General features: G+C 40.4%; 1 protein-coding gene across 2 annotated transcripts; it reads left to right on the top strand.

Annotated features, from left to right (window-relative positions):
- The first annotated feature begins 209 nt into the window (after positions 1 to 209).
- Positions 210 to 19845, top strand: LOC125526672 (sodium/hydrogen exchanger 8-like). 2 transcript variants are annotated; one of them, XM_087542788.1, is made up of 17 exons: positions 211 to 599; positions 669 to 719; positions 804 to 895; positions 1717 to 1794; positions 1870 to 2027; positions 2310 to 2411; positions 2490 to 2607; positions 5269 to 5321; positions 5401 to 5466; positions 6218 to 6262; positions 6426 to 6481; positions 7509 to 7693; positions 7825 to 7875; positions 7956 to 8063; positions 16521 to 16752; positions 18441 to 18743; positions 19229 to 19841. In XM_087542788.1, the coding sequence occupies exons 1-17, from the start codon at positions 449 to 451 to the stop codon at positions 19402 to 19404; spliced, it is 2025 nt and encodes a 674-aa protein (XP_087398914.1). In that variant the 5' UTR covers positions 211 to 448; the 3' UTR covers positions 19405 to 19841. The 2 variants fall into 2 exon arrangements, with proteins under 2 accessions (XP_087398915.1, XP_087398914.1); XM_087542789.1 differs by lacking the exon at positions 2310 to 2411 and having other exon boundaries at positions 210 to 599; positions 19229 to 19845.
- The last annotated feature ends 1674 nt before the right edge of the window (positions 19846 to 21519 follow it).

Genomic DNA, 21519 nt, shown 5'->3' with positions numbered 1-21519 from the left:
CCATTTTAGCGTGCTACCAGCACCGTTGGATAGCAAAGCATCGTATGCACACCATTTTCAAGGGAGAGTTCAATCTGTCTGATCCATATCAACATCGTCCCACCATTAGATAGCAAAGCATCATATGCACAGCATTTCCGAGGGGGAGTTCAATTCGTATGGTCCATGTTACCAAAGCATCGTATGCGGTCTGTCTCCAACGCGCACATGCATCATTCACTAAGCATAACGAAGCAACGGTCGTGAGCGATACGTAAAGCAGTGCGATTCCTCAGTTCCAAGGGGAGAAAAAAACAAAAGCGTACAAATGATCTATATATGCATGAAGCCAGCTCGTACGTGTTCTTCTCCAGGAACTGTTGAAGAGCCCTAGAGAAAAGAAAGGAAGTGGTAGTGCTGCTCTCCTCTCTCCTGGGTTTGTTCCTCCTTCCTCGGCGGCGAGGCGACGATGGAGGAGCCCGGGTCCAGCCCCGACGACGCCGTGCTGTTCTTTGGGGTGTCCCTCGTGCTGGGCATCGGCTGCCGCCACCTCCTCCGCGGCACCCGCGTCCCCTACACCGCCGCCCTCCTCGTCCTCGGCGTCTCCCTCGGAGGCCTTGGTCTGCCGCTCGTCCTTTACCCTCCGCTTAACGCCAGTTTGTAATTTGTTTTCTCTCCCCGATGCTCAGAGTACGGAACGAAGCATGGCCTGGGCAAGCTTGGAGCTGGCATTCGTATCTGTACGTAAGCCCACCCTGGACTGGACTAGACTAGACTGGATGTATACCACAAGTGCTGATCGTGCTTGCTGATCGTGCCTGCAGGGGCTGCCATAAATCCTGATCTTCTTCTGGCTGTTTTCCTTCCCGCCCTTCTCTTCGAGAGCTCCTTCTCCATGGAAGTGCACCAAATTAAGGTATCTTAACAAGGCTATCCATCCAGTTGGTGTCATAACTCATAAGCTAGCTAGCTGGTGCTTTGATACGTGAGTTTTTTTTTTTTGAGCGTACTTTGATACGTGAGTTTGCTCCTTGACGGCGGACCGCGGGCACGGTCACAGCGCGAATTGGATACAGGCCACTGCCGCGACGTGGGTGGGGCCTCATGCATGCCATTTCTCCCCCGAAAATGCTGTGCATACGATGCTAATATGGACACTTTTTTTTTACTCGTCTTTTCTCTCACCCATCGGGCTTTTGGGTTCGGGTCAGGCTTGGCCTGGCTCAGCCCGAGCTTGCCTCGGCCCGACGGGTGAACAGGTCTAGCCAAGTCGACCTTTTGTACTCGTGAAATTTGTAAAAGTTGAAATTCCTAGTTTTCTAAAAGTTCAAAATTTTGAAGTTAAAGCTGAATATTCTATAACTTCAACATTTCTGAAGCATGCATGCTTTTCTTTTGGCTGCTTTTGCGCATGCCAAAGTGATACTACAGCACGCGCCAGGTGGAATACCGGCACCAAACCAAAAGGGAATAGGAGAATTTTCCCAAAATGGGAAAAACAGTCATAAGGTGACTGCCCCTTAGTACGACCCTCGATGCAGATAATCTTTGGTAACCATAATCCACACCTCACTTTTCGCTTCTCTAACTTTTCTTGCAGTCAGGATCATAAACGTTTGTAGTTTTGGTTGTGTTAATACCTATCTCTTCCCTGCCAGTTATTTGTTCTAAATTTTTATATAGCATTACAGTTGCATGTATGTTTTTTCAGTGTATGCTAAACTATTTACTTTGCAGAAATGCATGGCACAGATGTTGTTACTTGCTGTTCCTGGTGTGGTGATCTCAACATTTTTGCTTGGCACTGCTGTAAAGGTATGTACTTGGATTAATAACAGGCTTAGGCCATTGCTTTCATTGTTCTGAGACTAGCTAGTCAATTTTCCACAGCTTACTTTACCATACGGTTGGAACTGGGAAACATCATTCCTGTTTGGTGGACTTCTTAGTGCAACCGATCCCGTTGCTGTGGTTGCACTTCTAAAAGACCTAGGTGCGAGTAAAAAGCTTAGTACAATAATTGAAGGAGAATCCTTAATGAATGATGGGTATGGTACTATGGCCCACGAATTGTTCATCTTTTGATTCTTAGACTGCATGCTTGTTTTCCTGTTTGTCTCTCTGTTCCTCTATGAGCAATTCCATTCTGGTGAACCAAATTAGAATGAGTTACTCAATATATAGATTACAAGTTTTTGTGTTATGTTAGATGTGTCTAGACATTATTAGGAGAAGCACTTTGGAATGTATGCTTCGCACCAAGTTTTGAAGTATTTATTATACAAGTACAGTTTCATGTGAGATTACTAAATGACCTTGCATTTTCATAGGACTGCCATTGTTGTCTATCAGTTATTCTATCGCATGGTGCTTGGAAGAACTTTTGATGCAGGGTCCATATTAAAGTTCTTGTCAGAAGTTTCATTTGGAGCGTATGTGAACAATATATAAGTTTGAACTAGATGATACAAAGCCATGCTACTATGCTAATCAGTATTTTCTTTGACCAGTGTTGCTCTGGGCCTTGCGTTTGGAATTGCATCAGTACTATGGCAGAGCTTTATTTTCAATGATACAATCATAGAGATTTCACTTACTCTCGCTGCCAGCTATATTGCCTTCTTCACTGTAAGATAATCTGATAACAAACATATCAAACTCTCATATTTGTCTACCAGGACATGATTTGCTCACTGTTTTGAAATAGTTCACTGCCTTAAAAAAATTCCAGTTCCAGTCATGGAATGATTGTCAAGCAGTCCTTTTTGCAACATCTGGAATGTAATTTTGCTTGTAAACTGATTTTTCTCTCTCTTGAAAAGGAGGTCAACAATCCGGGCCTCTGCATCAATTGATGCATTTTTATAGGGTTCGGGGGGTGGGGGTGGGGAGCTGAAACTCTAAAAATGAATGTTGGCTTTTCCAGTAAAAATGATGAGGAATAGAGTTCTAGATTTTAATATACCAAGAGATGGTCCAGTTGTCATTTCTAACCTAGTCCATCCAGTTTACTTTCTTTCCAGCTTTTGGACTCATTAACTGTGTACCATTAAACTGAAGTTATCATGCTTAAATCCATATGAGCTGTCATGTTTGTCTCGGATAAATAAATATCAATATTCTTGATTGGAGCTTTCATTGCTTGTGCATGACTTTTTTCCCTCTAATGTCTGCTGCAAGACAAATTCCAGACCATTTAGGGGCATCTCCAATGCGCCCCCAAAACGGACACAATATCTGTCTGCAGACCCAGATACGGGAGCCGGCCATCCAACATTGTCCCCCAAACATCCGCCCTGTTTCTTTTAATTCCGCAACACTCAAATAATAACATATCAAGTCTTCGATGAGTGAAAACATTAAAATGCGGCGCTAGTTCAAATGTAAATACTACAATCCAACTAAGTTTTGAAATAAAGTAGTTCAAACTTGAATTCAACTCGCACATATGTTCTGGTTGTCCCATTTAAGCGCCCACAAATGCTCAATCAGATCTTTCTGAAGCTGCTCATGAGTTTTTTGATGCCGAATTTGTGATGAATTTGGACAAAATCATCACATGTGGTGGGATTTTGATGTGGAAGTTGGATAGGATCACCCTTGTTCTCAAAGTGGACCTCCGGCAGGATCTTCAGCCTCATCATCCGCGACCATGTTGTGCATGATAACACATGTCATCATCTCCCACAAGGTCTCCGGATCCCATATATTTGCAGGTCCTTAAACAACTACAAAACATTTTGGAGCACTCCAAATGCCCTCTCCACATCTTTTCTAGCTCCTTCTTGTCTTTGGGCAAAGTGAGATCTTTTCTGACCAAATGGATCAGATATGGTCTCAATGAAGGTCGCCCATGGAGGATAGCCATTAACCGGACGGTAGCCCTTGTTGTAGTCATGCCCATTGACAGTGTTGTTGCACGGAAGAGCTTGTCCTTCAGTTAACTTAGCAAACAATGGAGACCGTTGCAATACATTGATGTCATTGTGAGACCTGGGTATGCCAAAGAAAGCGTGTCAAGTGCAGCGGCCCTGTCATGCAATTTCAAAAATGATGGTGGGCTTCTTAACTTGGCCTTTATATTGCCCTTGTAGAGCATATGGGCAGTTCATCCATCTCCAGTGCATGCAATCAAGAGATATATGGATACTGGCCATCATCTTGCTTTCGAGAGTGCCATGAGCCTTTCGTTGTCTGCGAAAGTTGATTCTCTCAAGTAGTGAGGTCCAAACACCTCGACCATCATAGTAGAAAATCTGACCATGGTGTCTCTGTATGTGCTGTTGGACATACAGAGGTACTCGACCCAAAAATCTATGGCTGTGACATATGCATGCGTTTGAAATGTAGACGTGCACTTCTGGTAACCAAATAATTCAATTCTTCCTACGACACCCTTCCTCAGGATGAAGTAGTCATCGTAGGCCAGACGCCATTGTAGAGGCAATCAAACACATTTTTCCGCATTCGAAAGCACTGGCAAAAATTGTATGTGAATAGGGCATCACAGGCAAAGTAGTCACCCATCCGCATCAAATTCCCCCGTGCCCTATTTTGATTCAGCACTCGATGACCTTTAAAATTGAGAGCATGCTCTTCCGCATGCTCCGCGTCTAAAAGGACCACCTGCATCATCGTTGTTTCATCCACATAGTCATGCTTATTAGTTGAGTCGTTGGAAGGCTTAGCGTAGTTCTCATACAAGTATTCCATGTCTGAATCTGTTGCTTCTATAATAAGGGAGAAAAAACGTCACAAAAATAGCATGGGGATTTTGCCAAACACTTACCGAGCATCGTGACCCGCATGGATGACCTGCGCGCTGAACTTATAAGAGGTAAAGTAGTGGCCTAGGCAAAGCGGCGCGGCGACAGGTGGCGTGGCGAAGGTCCGACAAGGGTATGGCAGGCGGCCGAGGTGGTACAGCGACGGCTTCGGCTAGGAAGGAAGCGAATTCATAGCAAAGGAGAGCAAGGGGGAAGGGACAAAGACACGTGCTCAGGGTGTGGTTTTGGGTGGCCCAGGGGTGTCGGATTCCTACGTGGCGGAGGCCCGGACGCCTGCAAAGCACCCTAGTTCCTTTCCAGTTTGTGTGAAAACGAACACTTGGACCCATTTGCGAATGTGTACGGTCCATGTTGGATGGAAAAGTGTGCCCGGACAGCTTAGTCCAGACATATGCGGGCGATTTGAGGGTTGGCTTTTTGGAGATTCCTTAAGATGTTATCACTGATCAGGCCTCTAGTTTTTTGTGAGCTATTTTCTGTTGCTAATATTTGTTGGTATCAGGCGCAAGATGCATTGGAGGTCTCTGGTGTCTTGGCTGTCATGACCTTGGGGATGTTAGTAATACTTGTCTTTACATTCTGATTAGAATATTCTACAATCTCCCCTCAAATACTGAATTTGTGAGGTTGATAGGTTTTATGCTGGTTTTGCAAAAGCTTGTTTTAAGGGTGATGGCCAACAAATATTACATCATTTCTGGTATGTTCAAGCAATATACGCCACTCTCTATTGTCAGCAAAGATCAAAGTTCTCAACATATTATCATCATCATTAATACTCCTAGGCAAATATATTAATTTGTTCATTGTTGATCATGTATCAAATCAATACCATGAGGCCGTTCATCCTCTATTTCAATGAGCATAGCCTGAGATTTAGTAGATTTATATTTATACCATTTGCTCTCATAAATATAGTAAATGAGATTTGACTAGTAGAAGCTTGTTATTAATTTGTCTAAACTTTAGATTTGTATAAATAGTTTTCAATAACCATGTAATTTAATCATCAATGGCCTGAAATGGCATTCATAACTTATTGCCGAGTCCATAATACCAAATTAAATTGCATGATTATTTTAAACGACACCCGGAAGCATCAACAACAAATTTTATTGTTTATGGCAAAGTGTTGGTATTGCATTGTTGTCTCTTTCTTTTCAGACAAAATTTGTTTATAGAATGTACATTGGGATCCTTTAGTTCATAGTAAATTATGCATTATTATGAATTCAAATTTAAGACATCATATATTGGACTTATTTATTCTCTTGGAGTGTCTTTGTAATGGTAACTTCTATGAGGGCTAAAGTGCAAACATGTGGTAATAAAAATGTGTGCTCTCCCTGTTGGAGACACACAAGATTTCCCAATTCATGCTAGATTTTCTTTCTATGTTTTATGAGACGTGTGAACTTCATGTCTGATTACTATTTTGTACTTGTATTCAGGGAGATTGTTGCTTACATTGCGAACACACTCATTTTCATACTGAGGTATCAACAACTTTTTTGAACTTTTGTACATATATAAAAATAATACTTTCTGATATTTTAGTTTTTGCCTGGCTAAACTAAACCATGCTTGCTTTTGTTTGGTACGATATTGTTTTTAATATGGATACTTCCATAATGTTTAATACATCTGAATTCCCACCAGTGGGGTTATTATTGCAGATGGTGTACTACAAGATAATATCCATTTTGAGAGGCATGGTATGGATATTCATGTATCTGTATATACTTTTCATTGTTAATCAAAAGGCACTATGTAAGCACTTCCACTAGACTTCCACAAGATTTTTGTTTGTTTTCTGCTATCATGTGTGAAATCATTTTACCATTCATCATGGTATTGCAAATAAATAAATACATGCCACATATGTTTGGAACTTGGGCTTTTAAGACATGTGCTGTTTTTTGAGCTTCTGCACCATGGGACAAAACAAGCTGGGTGGAATGTATCGACTCTGTTGAACCCCCCCCCCCCCATATAGTAGACCTTTCTTACTTGAATAAAACTAGACTTTTGACCTTACAACACCGACATGTCAGAGACTCAGAGTTTAAAGATTATTTTGAATAGTGAAAGTAGTTGCGTAAGTCCATCAGGTTATGCGTCTACCATTTACAATTTGTGCATTTCTTTATTTTTGGGGTATTTGCGGGGATTCAATTTTGGTAATGTGATGGTAGTTATCTAATACTAGACTTACTAGTATCAAAGGCCTCGATAATTTAACTTCATAAATTTATCTTCTTACTATTTGAGACATATCCATCCGCTTCTGTGAAATTTGGATTTTGTTGTAGAGACTTGTTCAAGAGTTATCAAAGATCAATCACTACTATGTTTCATGAGCTTACGAAGATCAATTCACATTTGTTCTTAGATCGGGTTGTGTTAACATGTTTTCATCCAACGTGGGCTACTTATCTACGGATTACTTCTGACCATTACCAATTGTTTTTTTAAAGTTTACTAAATTTTCCACGAATGGGTTATAGATCATTTGTTTTTTATCCATTCATCATGTGCCACTATCATCATGCTTATGATGGTGCAATGTGTAATCTTCCTATTCATTATGGCCACGAGTAGTCAAAAGTCATTGGACAAAATCCTCTGACAAGTGCACACAACTGACTGTCTGACACAATTTATTTCCACATGGAATTACAAGCTTGGTTCTAACCCATCTTTGTGTTGTCCATATAAGGCTCTTATCTCTTGCTATTTTAGGTACTCCATGGGGGTTCCTTCTTCTCCTCTATGTGTATGTGCAAATATCGCGTGCATTGGTTGTCATTGTCTTGTATCCATTGTTGCGTCACTTTGGGTATGGCATGGACGTCAAAGAAGCAATAGTTCTTGTTTGGTCAGGGCTGCGAGGGGCAGTTGCTCTATCACTCTCTCTATCTGTTAAAGTAAGTTAACTTTCTTGCGCCAATGCCATCTATCGTCACTCATCTGTTTTACCATTATGTTTGTCTACATCTTTTCTTAAACTAACATGTTGTATAATTTTCAAATATATTTATTGGAATACTTTTACTAGCATGCTAGTGATGCAGTTCAACCTTATCTTAAACCAGAAGTTGGAACAATGGTATATGTCCTTTCCTTTTTCCTAGAAACTACATATGAAATATTCATTCGAGCTTCGTTGATATTATAAATGTTTTGCAGTTTGTGTTCTTGACTGGTGGCATTATGTTTCTGACATTGACTATAAATGGTTCTACCACACAATTTTTGTTGCACCTACTTGGTCTTGGAAAATTGACAACAACTAAGGTTAGCTTTACAAGTTATCAAATGTCATTTTTTTCTATAGACTATGCCTAGCATGAATTTTATTTATTTATTTGTGCATAAATCCATAAAAGAGGCCATTCTTAAAATTCGGAAAAAATACTATATGTAGCATGTGTATGGCATATATATTTAAGGGACCGACTAATGGCCAGATGACTAAAATTTCGTCTTGGTCAACCACATTTTCAGCTGCCATTCAATTCATATCAAACAAAACAAACAACCATATACAACAAAAACCAACTGACTACAATTTTGATTCAGTTTATTTCCCTCACACAACCTAACTCGTGAATTTACTCAGAAAGATGACCACAATACTAAAAAATACCAATTAGGCTGAAAAAGTCTACTCCGTGCTAAACCGATTACGACTTCTCAAAGGCAGAAAAAACAACAACAATGTTCTTTCAATAGAAGAAAATTCTAGGAATGGGTTACTTGATAGAAATTTGAACAAATGAAAAATCAAGGTGAACAAGATAAATGAATCATGGGAGTAGATTACCCCTAAATTAAACAAATACAAATCTAAAATAAAATGAAACTATGTGTAACATATTAGAACATAAAAAATCCCACTTTCTCGAGGATTTTTAGTCCCACTAGACTTGCATACAAAAATGAAATTAAATAAGAGAGAAGAATGAATGAAAAAAGAAATTGTACTACCCATCAAGAAGAAAGGGAATGAAATAAATTTAAAAAGAATGACAAAATCTACGCATAATTCATGCTTTTTATATCATTCAAGAATGTGCATACAATGGTAGAATTATTCAAAATAGAATTTGCAAAGAAGGAATGGATTAGTGGCATTTATTTTTCCCCTTTAAAGTAAAGAAAATAATTTTTTGCATACAATGTACACATAAATTATTATTTTATAATATGCAAGAATAAGCAAGTAATAGTCATTTCGCAAAAAAGAAGTTTTCTTAGAGAGAATGAATTAGTGGCATTGGTATTTTTATTCAAGAAGAAAGAAAATAAAAAATGACAAATATTGACACAATTTACACATAAATTGAGCTTTTTCATAATACACGATAAGAAGCATATAATTGTGGACTTTGTGCAAAAAAAATCTAAAAAGGAATGAATTAGTGGCATTGGTATTACCCTTTAAGAAGAAAGAAAATTAAGAAACATAAAAAAATAAAAAAATTTAAACATAAATTATGGTTTTTATAATATGCCAAAATAATCATATAGTAATGGACGAATTTTTGCCAAAAAGAAAAGAATATGAAAATAATATGGAGTTAATTTGTGGCATTGGTATTATCCTTAAGAAAAAAATATGAAATAAAAAGTAAAGTAAAATTTAAATAATGAAATCTTTTGAGGAAGAATGAATTAGTATAATTGGTATTGACCTTTAAGTAGAAATGAATTAAAAATAGTGAAATTGTTAGCACATAATTTACACATAAATTGCATGCTTTTAGAATTTGCAGGGATAATCATATAGTTGTGGAATTTTCGCAAATAAGAAGTTTCATGAGAAGAATGCATTAGTGACTCTAGTATTAACCCTACAGAAGAAAGAAGATGAAACTGAAATAAAATCAGAAAATGAAAATTTTAAGGAATAATGAATTACTAACATTGGTATTACGTGTTAACAAGAAAATGAAAATGAAAAAGCAAGTCAAAATCATCATAATGAACTTTTCTAAGAATGAATGCATCGGTGACATTGGTATTGCCCTTTAAGAAAAAGGAAATTAAAAAAACATTGAAAAAAATTGCACACAACTTTGCACAAAAAATAAACTTTTTGTAATATGCAAATAATAAGCATATAACAGTGCAATTTTCGCACTCGAGTATGATTTACACACACATTGTATAGTATGCACGTATAATTACACAGACACAAAAATCAAAGTAATGAAGTTTCCAAGAAAGAATGAATTAGTGGCATTGGTATTACACCTTAAGAAAAAAGAAAATTAAAAATGACAAAATTTGCACACCAGTTACACCCAAATTACTTTTCTTATAATATCGTGAATCAACATATAATAATGGAATTTTCTCAAACAAGAAGTTTGCTAAGAAATAATAAATTAGTGGCATTGGTATTACCCTTAAATAAGGAATACAATAAAACAAAATGAAAACTAACTCAGAAAAATGAAGGTTTCCAAGAAATAATGAGTTAGTGGCATTGGTATTATTCTTTAAGAAAAACTAAAACTAAAGTAAAACTTAAAACAAACTAGCACACAGTTTTGTATTGAAATTGCATTTTTTATTATGCAAAAATAATAATATAATAGTGCAAATTTCATTCTAATATTTTGTGTTTGTTTATATACATTAAGACTCACCCAACATCCCAAAAACACCGATAAAATGGAAAACCTAAAAAAAGAAAAAACTGTATAAAAACAAATTAAAAATTTGAAGACAAAGAGGAAACATGTAAGGGGCTTCAAGCCCAATAAGAAAATCGACTAACCCCAAACGGGGGCAAGTCGAAAATATAGACCCAAAAAGGCATGAAACAGAATAAAGGGAAATAAGATAGCATGAATCTTGACAAAAGAATCAATGATGAGAAAATCGACTTACTTAGATTTAAAAATCAGGCTCTTAGACAGCACGACCCCGCTCGTCGGGGCTGTCCTTGGATGAAGGGGCCTTGTCTGGCAGGCTGGTTGCTCTAAGGAGGGCACTATATCAAGTTCTTGCACTGCACGACAACTAGCCAGTGTTTCATACATCATGCTGATGGCAAAATGGGCAGTCGGTTGGTCTAGCAGTCCACGATATGCCAGCTTGTCTAACGTCCAACGTCTAAGTTTAGCGGCGCTCATGAATCTCAGAAGATCGATGACACATATCGTGGCATCCAAATTGCCCGCAAACAGAACCGCATACCAAGAGCGGGAAGAATAGGATCCATCCTGGTACTAAGGCCAATGAATAGTGTCTTCCAGAGTTCCATGCCTGACAAAACTCAACGGATGGTCTAATTAACTTGGTAATCCAAAATGACTGGAACCAGTTGAGAGACTCGACATGTTCCACATCACCCTGGGCCATCGCCTATGCTACTGAACCCTTGATGGCCAATTGAGTGCCTGCAATCATCCAGGAATGAACTGCTCGAGCATAAAGTTTTCATGTAAGCAACGACCATATCTTTTTTCTCGATAATGGGTTCTTTTTTGGAGGAGCTGAAAAAACCGGTTTCCCAGTTTTTTGCACTTTTTCTTAAGCTTTATAAATGGTTTTCAAATTCAAAAAATTTGACAAGCAAAATATACTAAATTTAACCCATTGTATACAAGAAGTATTTCCCGCGCTAGTCAACACGCCTCGTTCTAGCAACTCGGATTCGAGTCTTTATTTCTGTGCCTTGAACTAAACCTTTTTTTTGCTAAGCTTGAGTACCTCTAAAAAATATAGTTTGCAAATGGGGACTTGATCTCGCAACTTTAGATAATAATTTGCGCACCCTAATGGTAGGCCAAGAGCAGTGTTACAATAGAATATGCACACAAACCTTATTTGGCATTATCTAGTAGTTTAAGTTCAAATTATTTCAAACGATATCAAATTATCACTTGGTCACTAGAATTTCCGGTAACAGGTTTGGTTAGTTGAATTTTTGATGGGGAATAAAAGAAACGCTAGCAACGACCATGTATGCTGGCACTCCAATGCATGCCAACAAGCTTGGGAAGACTGTCGTCAATCCATTCACCATGGCTCTAGAGAATATTTTGATTGGGACATGGACGAGGTTCCTCGGTCTAAGCTCCCACTGGCCTAGCAATGGACACAAGAAAGGCCAGTCCCAATTAGGATTTTGCGTAGACCAAACTCCTCATGCGAGAGAGTCCTCGCTTCCACAGCCACGTCTAAGTTGTGGATGACTCAAAGGGTTATGATGATCGATAGCTTGATATTACAGGTTCAACGATCACTTCAGGTAGTCAGGCACTTAGTCGTGGTCCCGTGCTTGGCACACAACATGAGGTAGGGGTTACCAGTCAAGGGCATTAAGTGCCAAGCAACAACCACCGTTTGTTGGAAACCTTCAGCCTTGGGCCAAAAGCACTCAAACCTAAAACACTTGCCTAGTTGCATGATTGTGTGGAGCTCGAGGAGGAGTGGGTGCAGCTCTTCCCACTCCAATGTGGAGAACACTCTATCGAGTTTTCTAGTCATGTGATCATGCAAGTTAGACCAAGTACATCACACCCATTGAGATACACTTCCTTGAGCTCCACCGCATTTAGGGCCTAGCGAAACCTGACCATCCTTCACCAACTGATTGATTCCATTTTGTCTAATGGGTATGGGTTGACAATCTACACCTCATAATAAAGGGGCTATTACTTCTAGCTGTATGTCAACGAAATTGCCTCCAAAGTTGCAAAATATTACACACTGATGCCACAAGTGATAAAAAACGTTTCACACAGGGGTATCCCCGCCTGGGCCGGCCCATCCAGTAAGAACCTTCTATACTGTGCACTGTGCGCTGGGACAAGACACATAGCGCCTCTTTGGGCGGGCCCATGTCCGGGCGACCTGTTTTGTAATTTTTTTGTTTTTTGTTTTTGTTTTCCGTCTTCGATGTTTTCAACATTAAGTAATTTGGGACTTCAAAAAAGTTCACAAAATTAAGAAAAATGAGAATTTTGAAATATTTTTTAATAATTCATGATGTTTAAAAAAATTTGTGTATTAAAAACTGTTAATGAAATTGAACAAAATTTCACCAATTCATAAAATGTTCATGAATTGAAAAATATCCTAAAAATTCAAAAACTTTTCGTGACTTACAAAATAGTTTATTGATTCGTAAAATGTTCGCTGATTCAAAAAATGATCACATTTCATAAAATGTTCGTTAAATAATAAAATGTTCATGAATTTCAAACATTATTCCACCAATTTCCAAAAAATGTTCATCAATTCTGGAAATGCTCGCCTATTCAAGGAAAATGTTTTAAAAAATGTTCACAATTTCTTAAAAAATGTTTGCAAAAAGTACAAAATTTTCATGAATTCAAAAAGTGTTCATGATTTTAGAAAATGTTTGAAAATCTGTAAAAAAAAGTCACGGATTTGAAAAATGTTCACGATTTCAGATATGTTCACCAGTTTAAAAAATGTTCATGATTTTCAAAAATTGTTCGCAATTTCACAAAAAAGAGAGTGATAGTATATCTGGGTGATGCAACAAAATGTGGTCATGGCCGTTGGAGATTATGATTTTTTTCTCCCGTTGCAACACACGGCCCGTTTTGCTGTGAGGTGTTAAAGTCCCAAAAATATTTTACAGTTTGAAATCAAAATCAAAGGCACCTTTAATCTCCTAGAGAAAGAGATTGTCCCGTCATCGTCCTGGAGACTGTATGCTCCCGTGAGCCACCAATCAACACCCTCGACCAGGTGAATGTGACTTAAGGAAAACCCCAAGGACAAGAGGATATGACTACGCGTACCACACGATGAGGAGTGTCGCACAACTTAGTTAAAAATAACCTTCAATTTGGTTTCCTGGAAGCATATAATAGTAGCATTGGAAGATTATATGACTTGAAAGATAGCCATGCGCCGAGACAGAGAATTGAGGACCCACACATTCCACGCTAGCAGCTTGGTCGGTGTAGAAGTCATCGAAATGTCTAGCACCAAATCCAGCAACGCTGAGTATCAATGTCACTGCTGCAACCACAGGTGATAGCCCCAAGAGCAGGAGGACAATCAGCTCCTAGCCATAGAATGCTACGATTGTGGTGAAGTGCAAGGACTCAATGTCTAGGAGAAGAGGGAGATATAATCCTACAACACTTTGTCTCCGATGGTCTCACCTTGGTGCACTAGGTTTAGGCAATAGATTAGCATGCGATGTTCTTTGCTGATCGACGATCCTCGTGTTGTTCCTAGGTAGCAAGTCCACGAGCTACTAGTTACCACACAATAGGCCTCCTTAAGATTGGATCGAGGTCTTGGTGAAATGCCGCCACCCTAGAAACGGGCGATGACCTGGAAGGGGTGGGTGTACGCGTTCTTCTCGAGGACCCCATCGGCTAGTTTAAACATGGCTCACAGAGAGGCAACCATCACAACCGATCCCACGGTTGGAGACCCCACTTTTGAAGTTATCAACTCCTGGGAGGGCCCACCAAAAGACAATATGGAGATTGGATTTGCCGACTCAAAGTTCATCCTATAGGCCCCACAGTTGTCAGCACCAAAGCCGCATCCACGCCCCCTAGTCAGAGGTAGAGAGCAACGGCAACAAAGGCTAGAGGAGCTTCTCGCGAGTAATTAGGCTTGGGTCAATGATCCAAGATACACATGAAGATGTACACACCAAGTCCTCTCGGCTGGTCATATCGATATGTACGAAGTCACTCCATGGTGCATGATGAGCCAAGGATGGACTCTGCCATGGCGCCACTCCAAGCCAGCGGTGGAATTCCCTCTAACCACAATAACACACGAAAGAGCATTGTCCTACCTTTTTCGGCAGTGAGAATCTCAACGTGAAGCCATCTCTGTCAAGAGTTTACTCATCCAGAACCACGCCTCAGGACACCTTTGTTGGAGACACCATGAGTAACTATCGAGAAAGCCACGTTCCCAATGCCGCCCAACATTGGAGCACCACTACCCCGACTTGCTTGAAGGAGACTCAATGCCTGTCACAGGGAACCACAACTATCAAGATCCACCATAGGACACTTTTGCATCTCGTGTCGCCGAGCGATGGACGATACATGTGTCCTCCTAGGGCAAGAGGGAAGGATCACCCGAGGAAGGCTATGGCACTGCCTGCATGGGAACGAGAACTGATGACTTGGACGGTGGAGGGACATGCGCGGAGATTACTAGACAATGTTGAGTAGCCTCCTGAACCATAGTCCTGAGAGGGATCACGTGGCGTGGTGGGACAGCGGTCAAGGGGGCACCAAAACCGTCCACGCCAACTGGCAAGCTGGCTCCTCATGGCGCGTAGGAGCAACGATGGCCGAGCACTTTCTCACTGGAGACACAAAGGCTGACACCCCAAGGGACATGCGATCTGGGCTACGGGCATGATGCAGCAGACACGTTGTCCCCCTCAAAGGGGTGTGGGGGCGGTTGCACTCGTAGGTCGTGTGCCTAGGACCGCCACAACAAAGACACTTCGTCCCCCTAGTGCACTCTTCAACGAAGTGATCTTTCTCCAAGCGGTTGAAGGGTTGAAGCACATGCCTTCTAGGTCTTGTGGGAGCTCTGACCGGATGAACATGGAGGGGAGGGTGGCCTGCTATCGGCGGGAACAACTCTGATTAAGGTGGTTACACTTCGTCTACAAGGGGTCTCCATCGGCCGCATGAACCAGAGGCAACGTGTCTGGACAAACCACACTGAAGCAAGGCAAGCCGACGATGCTTGCACCTCCACGGTCACCAAATGCATATAGGTGGCAGACCGTCAGAAAGCCCACATGCAACCTCGACTTAGGAGCTAAAAGCCAATGAGCCACTATGGAGGAGCTCGAACTCATGCGCATTCACATTGGGGTGCCGGGGGCTGCGTACCAGACAACATCTCATGTGCTAGGGTGGGAAGGGGGCAAAGTTGGTGGAAGTCGCGGCCGAAATGCTCGACAGCGGTAGAAATGGGTGTCCACCGCTGCTGGAGTAGCCGATAGCGGAGGATGAAAGAGCTCTTAAACTATTGAACTAAATGCAATTGAGCCCCTATGATATGTTTAGATCTTGGGATTAAAGGTTTAGCTTAACTATACATTTGCATGCTTTGGTGACTTTTTGAGAACTAAATCAAGGGGTGCTTCAGTACACATATAGTGATGAATCGAGTCATTGTACATAAATAATATGGCTGAGAGTACTAGCACACACAAGGCATTATTTAGAAGACAACAAGGCACACATGTTTATTTTCCCCACATAATGTATCAACTAGATTTATTTGCTCTCCACTAGGATCAAACCTATGTCAGCACAAAGATGCACTATTCTCAAGATGTTGGTTCTGTCTATTTGTTTCTTACAATGTTTCTAGTTATTTACAGACATGGAGATCACTCCAAATATCTATGCTAGATTTGTGAACTTTACATGAAAAATATGAAAAAATATAAGTAATATTATGTATTTTGGTTGAACCCTTTGATCCCTTGTAGCTTCAAAAGTTCTTCACAGCCTTCCATTATTATTATTATTATTATTATTATTATTATTATTATTATTATTATTATTATTATTATTATTATTATTATTATTATTATTATTAAGACTCTTCTATTATCTACTCAAGGGTGTATAGGTTTGATATGACTCCCACCTTGAACCAGAAACAAAGCTAGTTTGATATCATTGATGAATATGAAATAACATAGTTATGTTCTTTTCATGCCCAATTTTCTACTCTGATTTCCTACAACTGTAGCTTGGTGTATTGAAGTATACAAGATATGGGATGCTAAAAAAGGCATTCGAGGCTTTTGGTGATCTCAGGGATGATGAGGAACTTGGGACAGTTGATTGGATTACTGTGAAGAGATATATCACATGTTTGAGTAACTTGGAAGATGTACGAGCACATCCTCATGATGTTCCTGACAAAGATGATCACACACATACCATGAATTTGTTGGATACTCGAGTGCGGCTTTTGAATGGTATGCAATTTAGTTGCCTGATAACATGCTGATTAAATTTGATGTTTGGTTGATTGCTCCCCTTCCCTTTGTTTTAAAAGCTAACCATGCATTATTAATGGATGAGAGAACAAGCGAATTTTAATATATGTGAGGGAGTGGAGGATAGATAAAGATTAGATCTAGATGGGTTAATTAGTTAGGTAGCCATCTAAATCTACACCTAGTCCTAATTAATTTTTTAGATTTAGAAATAAGAGGTGATCTAGGTGAGAGGGAGAGTTGGAGCAAAGAACAAGGTGAGGAGCAAGAAAGTGAAGGAGAGGAGGAGGAAAGGAGAGGGCTCACATGTGTTCGCTGAGCCCACTTCGATTATTTAAGTAGAGCTATTAATGGCTTGCCTCATAGTGAGCACACAACTAATAAGCAACATACTAACTAGTGGTGTGCCATCAAAGGAGAGTACAGCTGGACCCATGCATATGTTACTAGTGGCGTGTGCCGCAAAGTGACACGCCACTAGTATAAGGCTTACTGGTGACGTGCCGACAAAAGGCCCCACAACCAGGAATTGGGGTTCAGAAGCTGGCCCGACACCAGTTACTAGTGGCGTTCCTGTTACGCCACGAGTATTCCTCGTAGCAGTGGTGTGCTCCAAGTACCACTATTAACTTATGCCAGGACGGACTGCTGGGTACCACTTACTAGTGGCGTGCAATTTTGTCGGCTCGTGACAGTGATGCTTAATTAGCGGCATGTGCACATCCGAACATGCCACTCGTATTTTGTGCAGATACCAATGGCGTGGCACTTCTGAGGTGCGCTACTAATGTATAGTTCCTCTATAAGGGTTTCTACACCAGTGTGAGGTGCTTTGGACCTGTGGTAAACCACTAACTTTTTTAGTAGGTTAGATGTGCAATTCAGGAGTTCCAAGGAGCTAGATGGCAAATTTTAAAGACCTACAGTATATCTTATTACATATATAAAATGTTATGTATCAATTTTTGCCATCAATATCCTATCGAATATCTTGCGGTAGCAAGCACCCACAATTTTACCATACGTTTTGCCACACACACACACACGCACACACACACACACACAATGTTACTGTACATGATTGTAACTAAACTGTAGGCTCTCGTTTAGTTCTGGCTTGGTCATACTTTTGGTACATATTCTCTGCATGAATTGGAATTTGGATTTTATTCGGGCCAACACATCACTCTTTTTTATGTGGAACATATTTCATTAGCTATGTTAGGGACTTTTGGTATATATGAGTTTTGCGTATCTTATTAACATTCTGTATCCTTCTGTTTGCCTTTTTTTTGTTCTTGAGTTATTACTTAATATTTCGTCATTGATTTTACTTATCTTGAAATAGGTACGAGTATATGCAATTTCATACTACTACATCTGTTTCATTGTATCTATCTATGGTCCACCAATGAGGCACTAAATCTTAAAGTTCATGAGAAGTCTATGCACTCACAACTGTTCAACGACTTCCACTGCATTTAAGTAGGGTCGCCAGTGAAAATATTGCTATAACTACACGGTTATTTACTCAGTGTATAAAAGATCACAAAACCACACTCATAAAAGATTTTGAAACAGATAATTTTGAGGCCATGTACAATTATAGAGAATGGAGGGAGTAAACATGATTAGTTTAAAAAGATTACAGCAAATATTTCTGTCAGGTGTGCAAGCCGCCTACTGGGGAATGCTTGAAGAGGGACGAATAACTCAATCTACAACAACTATTTTAATGAGATCTGTTGACGAAGCTAAGGATCTTGTTTCTAGTCAACCATTATGCGATTGGACGGTGTTGCGGTCCAATGTACAATTCTCAAATTACTATAGCTTCCTTCAAATGAGCAGGTTGCCACAAAGGCTTATCACATACTTCACAATAGAAAGATTGGAGCTAGGATGTTACACATGTGCGGCATTTCTCCATGCTCATAAAACTGCAAGGAGACAACTACATGATTTTCTCGGTAATATCCTTGACACTCTTTAAATGTTGTCCTGTGCTAGTTTTATACTATTTGTTTGGCCTATAAAGTCCTGAAAAATGTACAGACAAAATTCTATCTCAGTAGTTGGTGCCTATATGAGGAATGTTATGTGTGAGAGTGTGCGGACATATTCTTGGCGTAGGTGTCAGCTGTTGTAGTTCATATAAGTGGGAAGAGAGAGTGGAGGGATTGCTTTCCTGTAGAATCAGTCAGTTACGGCATTTAGTGCTCAGACATGTGAGGTGTTGAGATAGTGTGATATATCTTTCATCGCAAAATTACCTGGTATAGCAACTTCAAAATGTTTTGAGCTTATCAAGGTCGAATCCTGAACGACATTATTTTGTAACTACCATGAAAATGCTGTCTGAAGTCCCATTTTCACACGGTTTGGTGGATACTGTCGATAAAGATCCTAATCCACTTCACCATTTTAATATTTTTATATTCTTCTTCTTCTTCAGGTGAAAGTGAAATTGCAAGAATTGTGATCGATGAAAGTACTGTTGCAGGGGAGGAAGCAAAAAAGTTTCTAGAAGATCTTCGTGTTGCATTCCCTCAGGTTGTGGTTACAATGTTCTTCTATCATTTCACTCAAATTATTATGGGCTCATTAATCATTAGCCTCTCCAAATCTTGATAAATTCGTTCAACTAGCAATCTCCTGCAAAACTTGATGATGAAAGCACACTGTCTGAACTAAAATGGGACCAGTTCGCCTTGGGCAGCTCCCTGATTTGTGGGGCTGTACAATTTTCGGGTTTCTTTTCTTGGTCTTTGTAGTATTTTATATTTTTGTTTTCCCTGTTGTTGCCTTTTGTTATTTGTTTGGCTGCAAGACCTTCACACTGTTGGGTGTTTCTTCTAATACAAAATAATGCGCACTTAGGTGTGTGTTTGAGAGCAAAAGTTTGGGAGTAGTTCGGATTTTAGACACACATGTACACAGATTCTTGCATGACATTGAAAGGTTGGGTGGCTATAAATGGTTAGATATAGAGTTCGGAATGGAGGGATTTGGCAATCATTTTTGAGGAATTGTCCCTTCTTTTGCAAAATTGATGCTGCAACGGGGGAAGATGAAGATCAAGAGGAACCAGACGATGTGCCCGATGATGATCTCCGCCGGGTCATTGTTGATGCAAGGGAAAAGTCCGAAAGTGAAAAGGAGAAGCTGAAGTTCGATCGCATGTTAGAGGATCACAAAAAAGGGTTGTACCCCAATTGCGAAGATGGCAACACAAAGCTCGGTACCGTACTGGAATTGTTGCAGTGGAAGGCAGAGAATGCTGTGCCTGACAAAGGATTTGAGAAGCTATTGAAAATATTGAAGAAGAAGCTTCGAAAGGACAACGAATTACCCAACAGTACGTACGCAGCAAAGAAGGTCGCATGCCCTCTAGGATTGGAGGTGGAGAAGATACATGCATGCCCTAATGACTGCATCCTCTACCGCGGTGCGTACAAGGATTTGAATGCATGCCCGGTATGCGGTGCATTGCGGTATAAGATCAGACGAGATGACCCTCGTGATGTTGAGGGCGAGCCCCGCAGGAAGAGGGTTCCTGCGAAGGTGATGTGGTATGCTCCTATAATACCACGGTTGAAACGACTGTTCAGAAACGAAGAGCATGCCAAGTTGATGCGATGGCACAGTGAGTACCGTAAGAAAGACGGGAAGTTGAGAGCACCCCTGACGGGTCACAGTGGAGAAAAATCGAGATACAGTACTGGGCTCAGTTTGCAGGTGACCCAAGGAATGTATGGTTTGGTTTAAGCGCGGATGGCATTAATCCTTTTGGGGAGCAGAGCAGCAATCACAGCACCTGGCCCGTGAATCTATGCATGTATAACCTTCCTCCTTGGATGTGCATGAAGCGGACGTTCATTATGATGCCAATTCTCATCCAAGACCCTAAGCAACCCGACAACGACATTGATGTGTACCTAAGGACATTAGTTGAAGAACTTTTATAGTTGTGAAATGGAAACAGTGTACATGCGTGGGATGAGCACAAAATGGTGGAATTTAACCTGCATGCGTTGTTGTTTGTAACCATCAACGATTGGCCCGCTCTCAGTAACCTTTCAGGACAGACAAACAAGGGATACCACGCATTCACGCACTGTTTAGCTGACACCGAAAGTATATACTTGGACAGATGCAGGAAGAATGTGTACCTGGGCCATCGTCGATTTCTCCCGACCAACCATCAATGTCGAAAGAAAGGCAAGCATTTCAAAGGCGAGGCAGAGCACCGGAAGAAGCCCGCCATGAGTACCGGTGATCACGTACTTGATATGGTCTCTGATTTACACGTAATATTTGGAAAGGGTCCCGGCGGACTAGCTGTTCCGAATGACGCTGAGGGACGCACACCCATGTGGAAGAAGAAATCTATATTTTAGGACCTACCCTACTAGAAAGAGCTAGAGGTACGTTCTGCAATCGATGTGATGCATGTGACGAAGAACCTTTGCGTGAACCTGTTAGGCTTCTTGGGCGTGTATGGGAAGACAAAAGATACAACTGAGGCACGGGAGGACCTGCAATGTTTGCACGAAAAAGACGGCATGCCTCCAAAGCAGTATGAAGGTCATGCCAGCTACGCTCTTACCAAAGAAGAGAAGGAATTTTTTTTGAATGCCTGCTCAGTATGAAGGTCCCGACTGGCTTCTCGTCGAATATAAAGGGAATAATAAATATTCCAGAGAAAAAGTTTCAGAACCTAAAGTCTCATGACTGCCACGTGAT

The sequence above is a fragment of the Triticum urartu genome, chromosome 2A (genome assembly GCF_056163025.1).
Source record: "Triticum urartu cultivar PI428250 chromosome 2A, HENAU_Tu73, whole genome shotgun sequence".
Classification (NCBI taxonomy): domain Eukaryota; kingdom Viridiplantae; phylum Streptophyta; class Magnoliopsida; order Poales; family Poaceae; genus Triticum; species Triticum urartu.
Note: the sequence above shows the minus strand (reverse complement) of the source record. Positions and strands in the feature narration are given on the sequence as shown.

Excerpts from the sequence above, each read along its gene's own strand:
- LOC125526672 (XM_087542788.1), top strand. The coding sequence starts at position 449 with ATGGAGGAGCCCGGGTCCAGCCCCGACGACGCCGTGCTGTTCTTTGGG. Across the intron at positions 2,412-2,489 it reads TCAGAAGTTTCATTTGGAGC|TGTTGCTCTGGGCCTTGCGT; the intron begins GTATGTGAACAA and ends TTCTTTGACCAG. Across the intron at positions 5,322-5,400 it reads GCTGTCATGACCTTGGGGAT|GTTTTATGCTGGTTTTGCAA; the intron begins GTTAGTAATACT and ends TGAGGTTGATAG.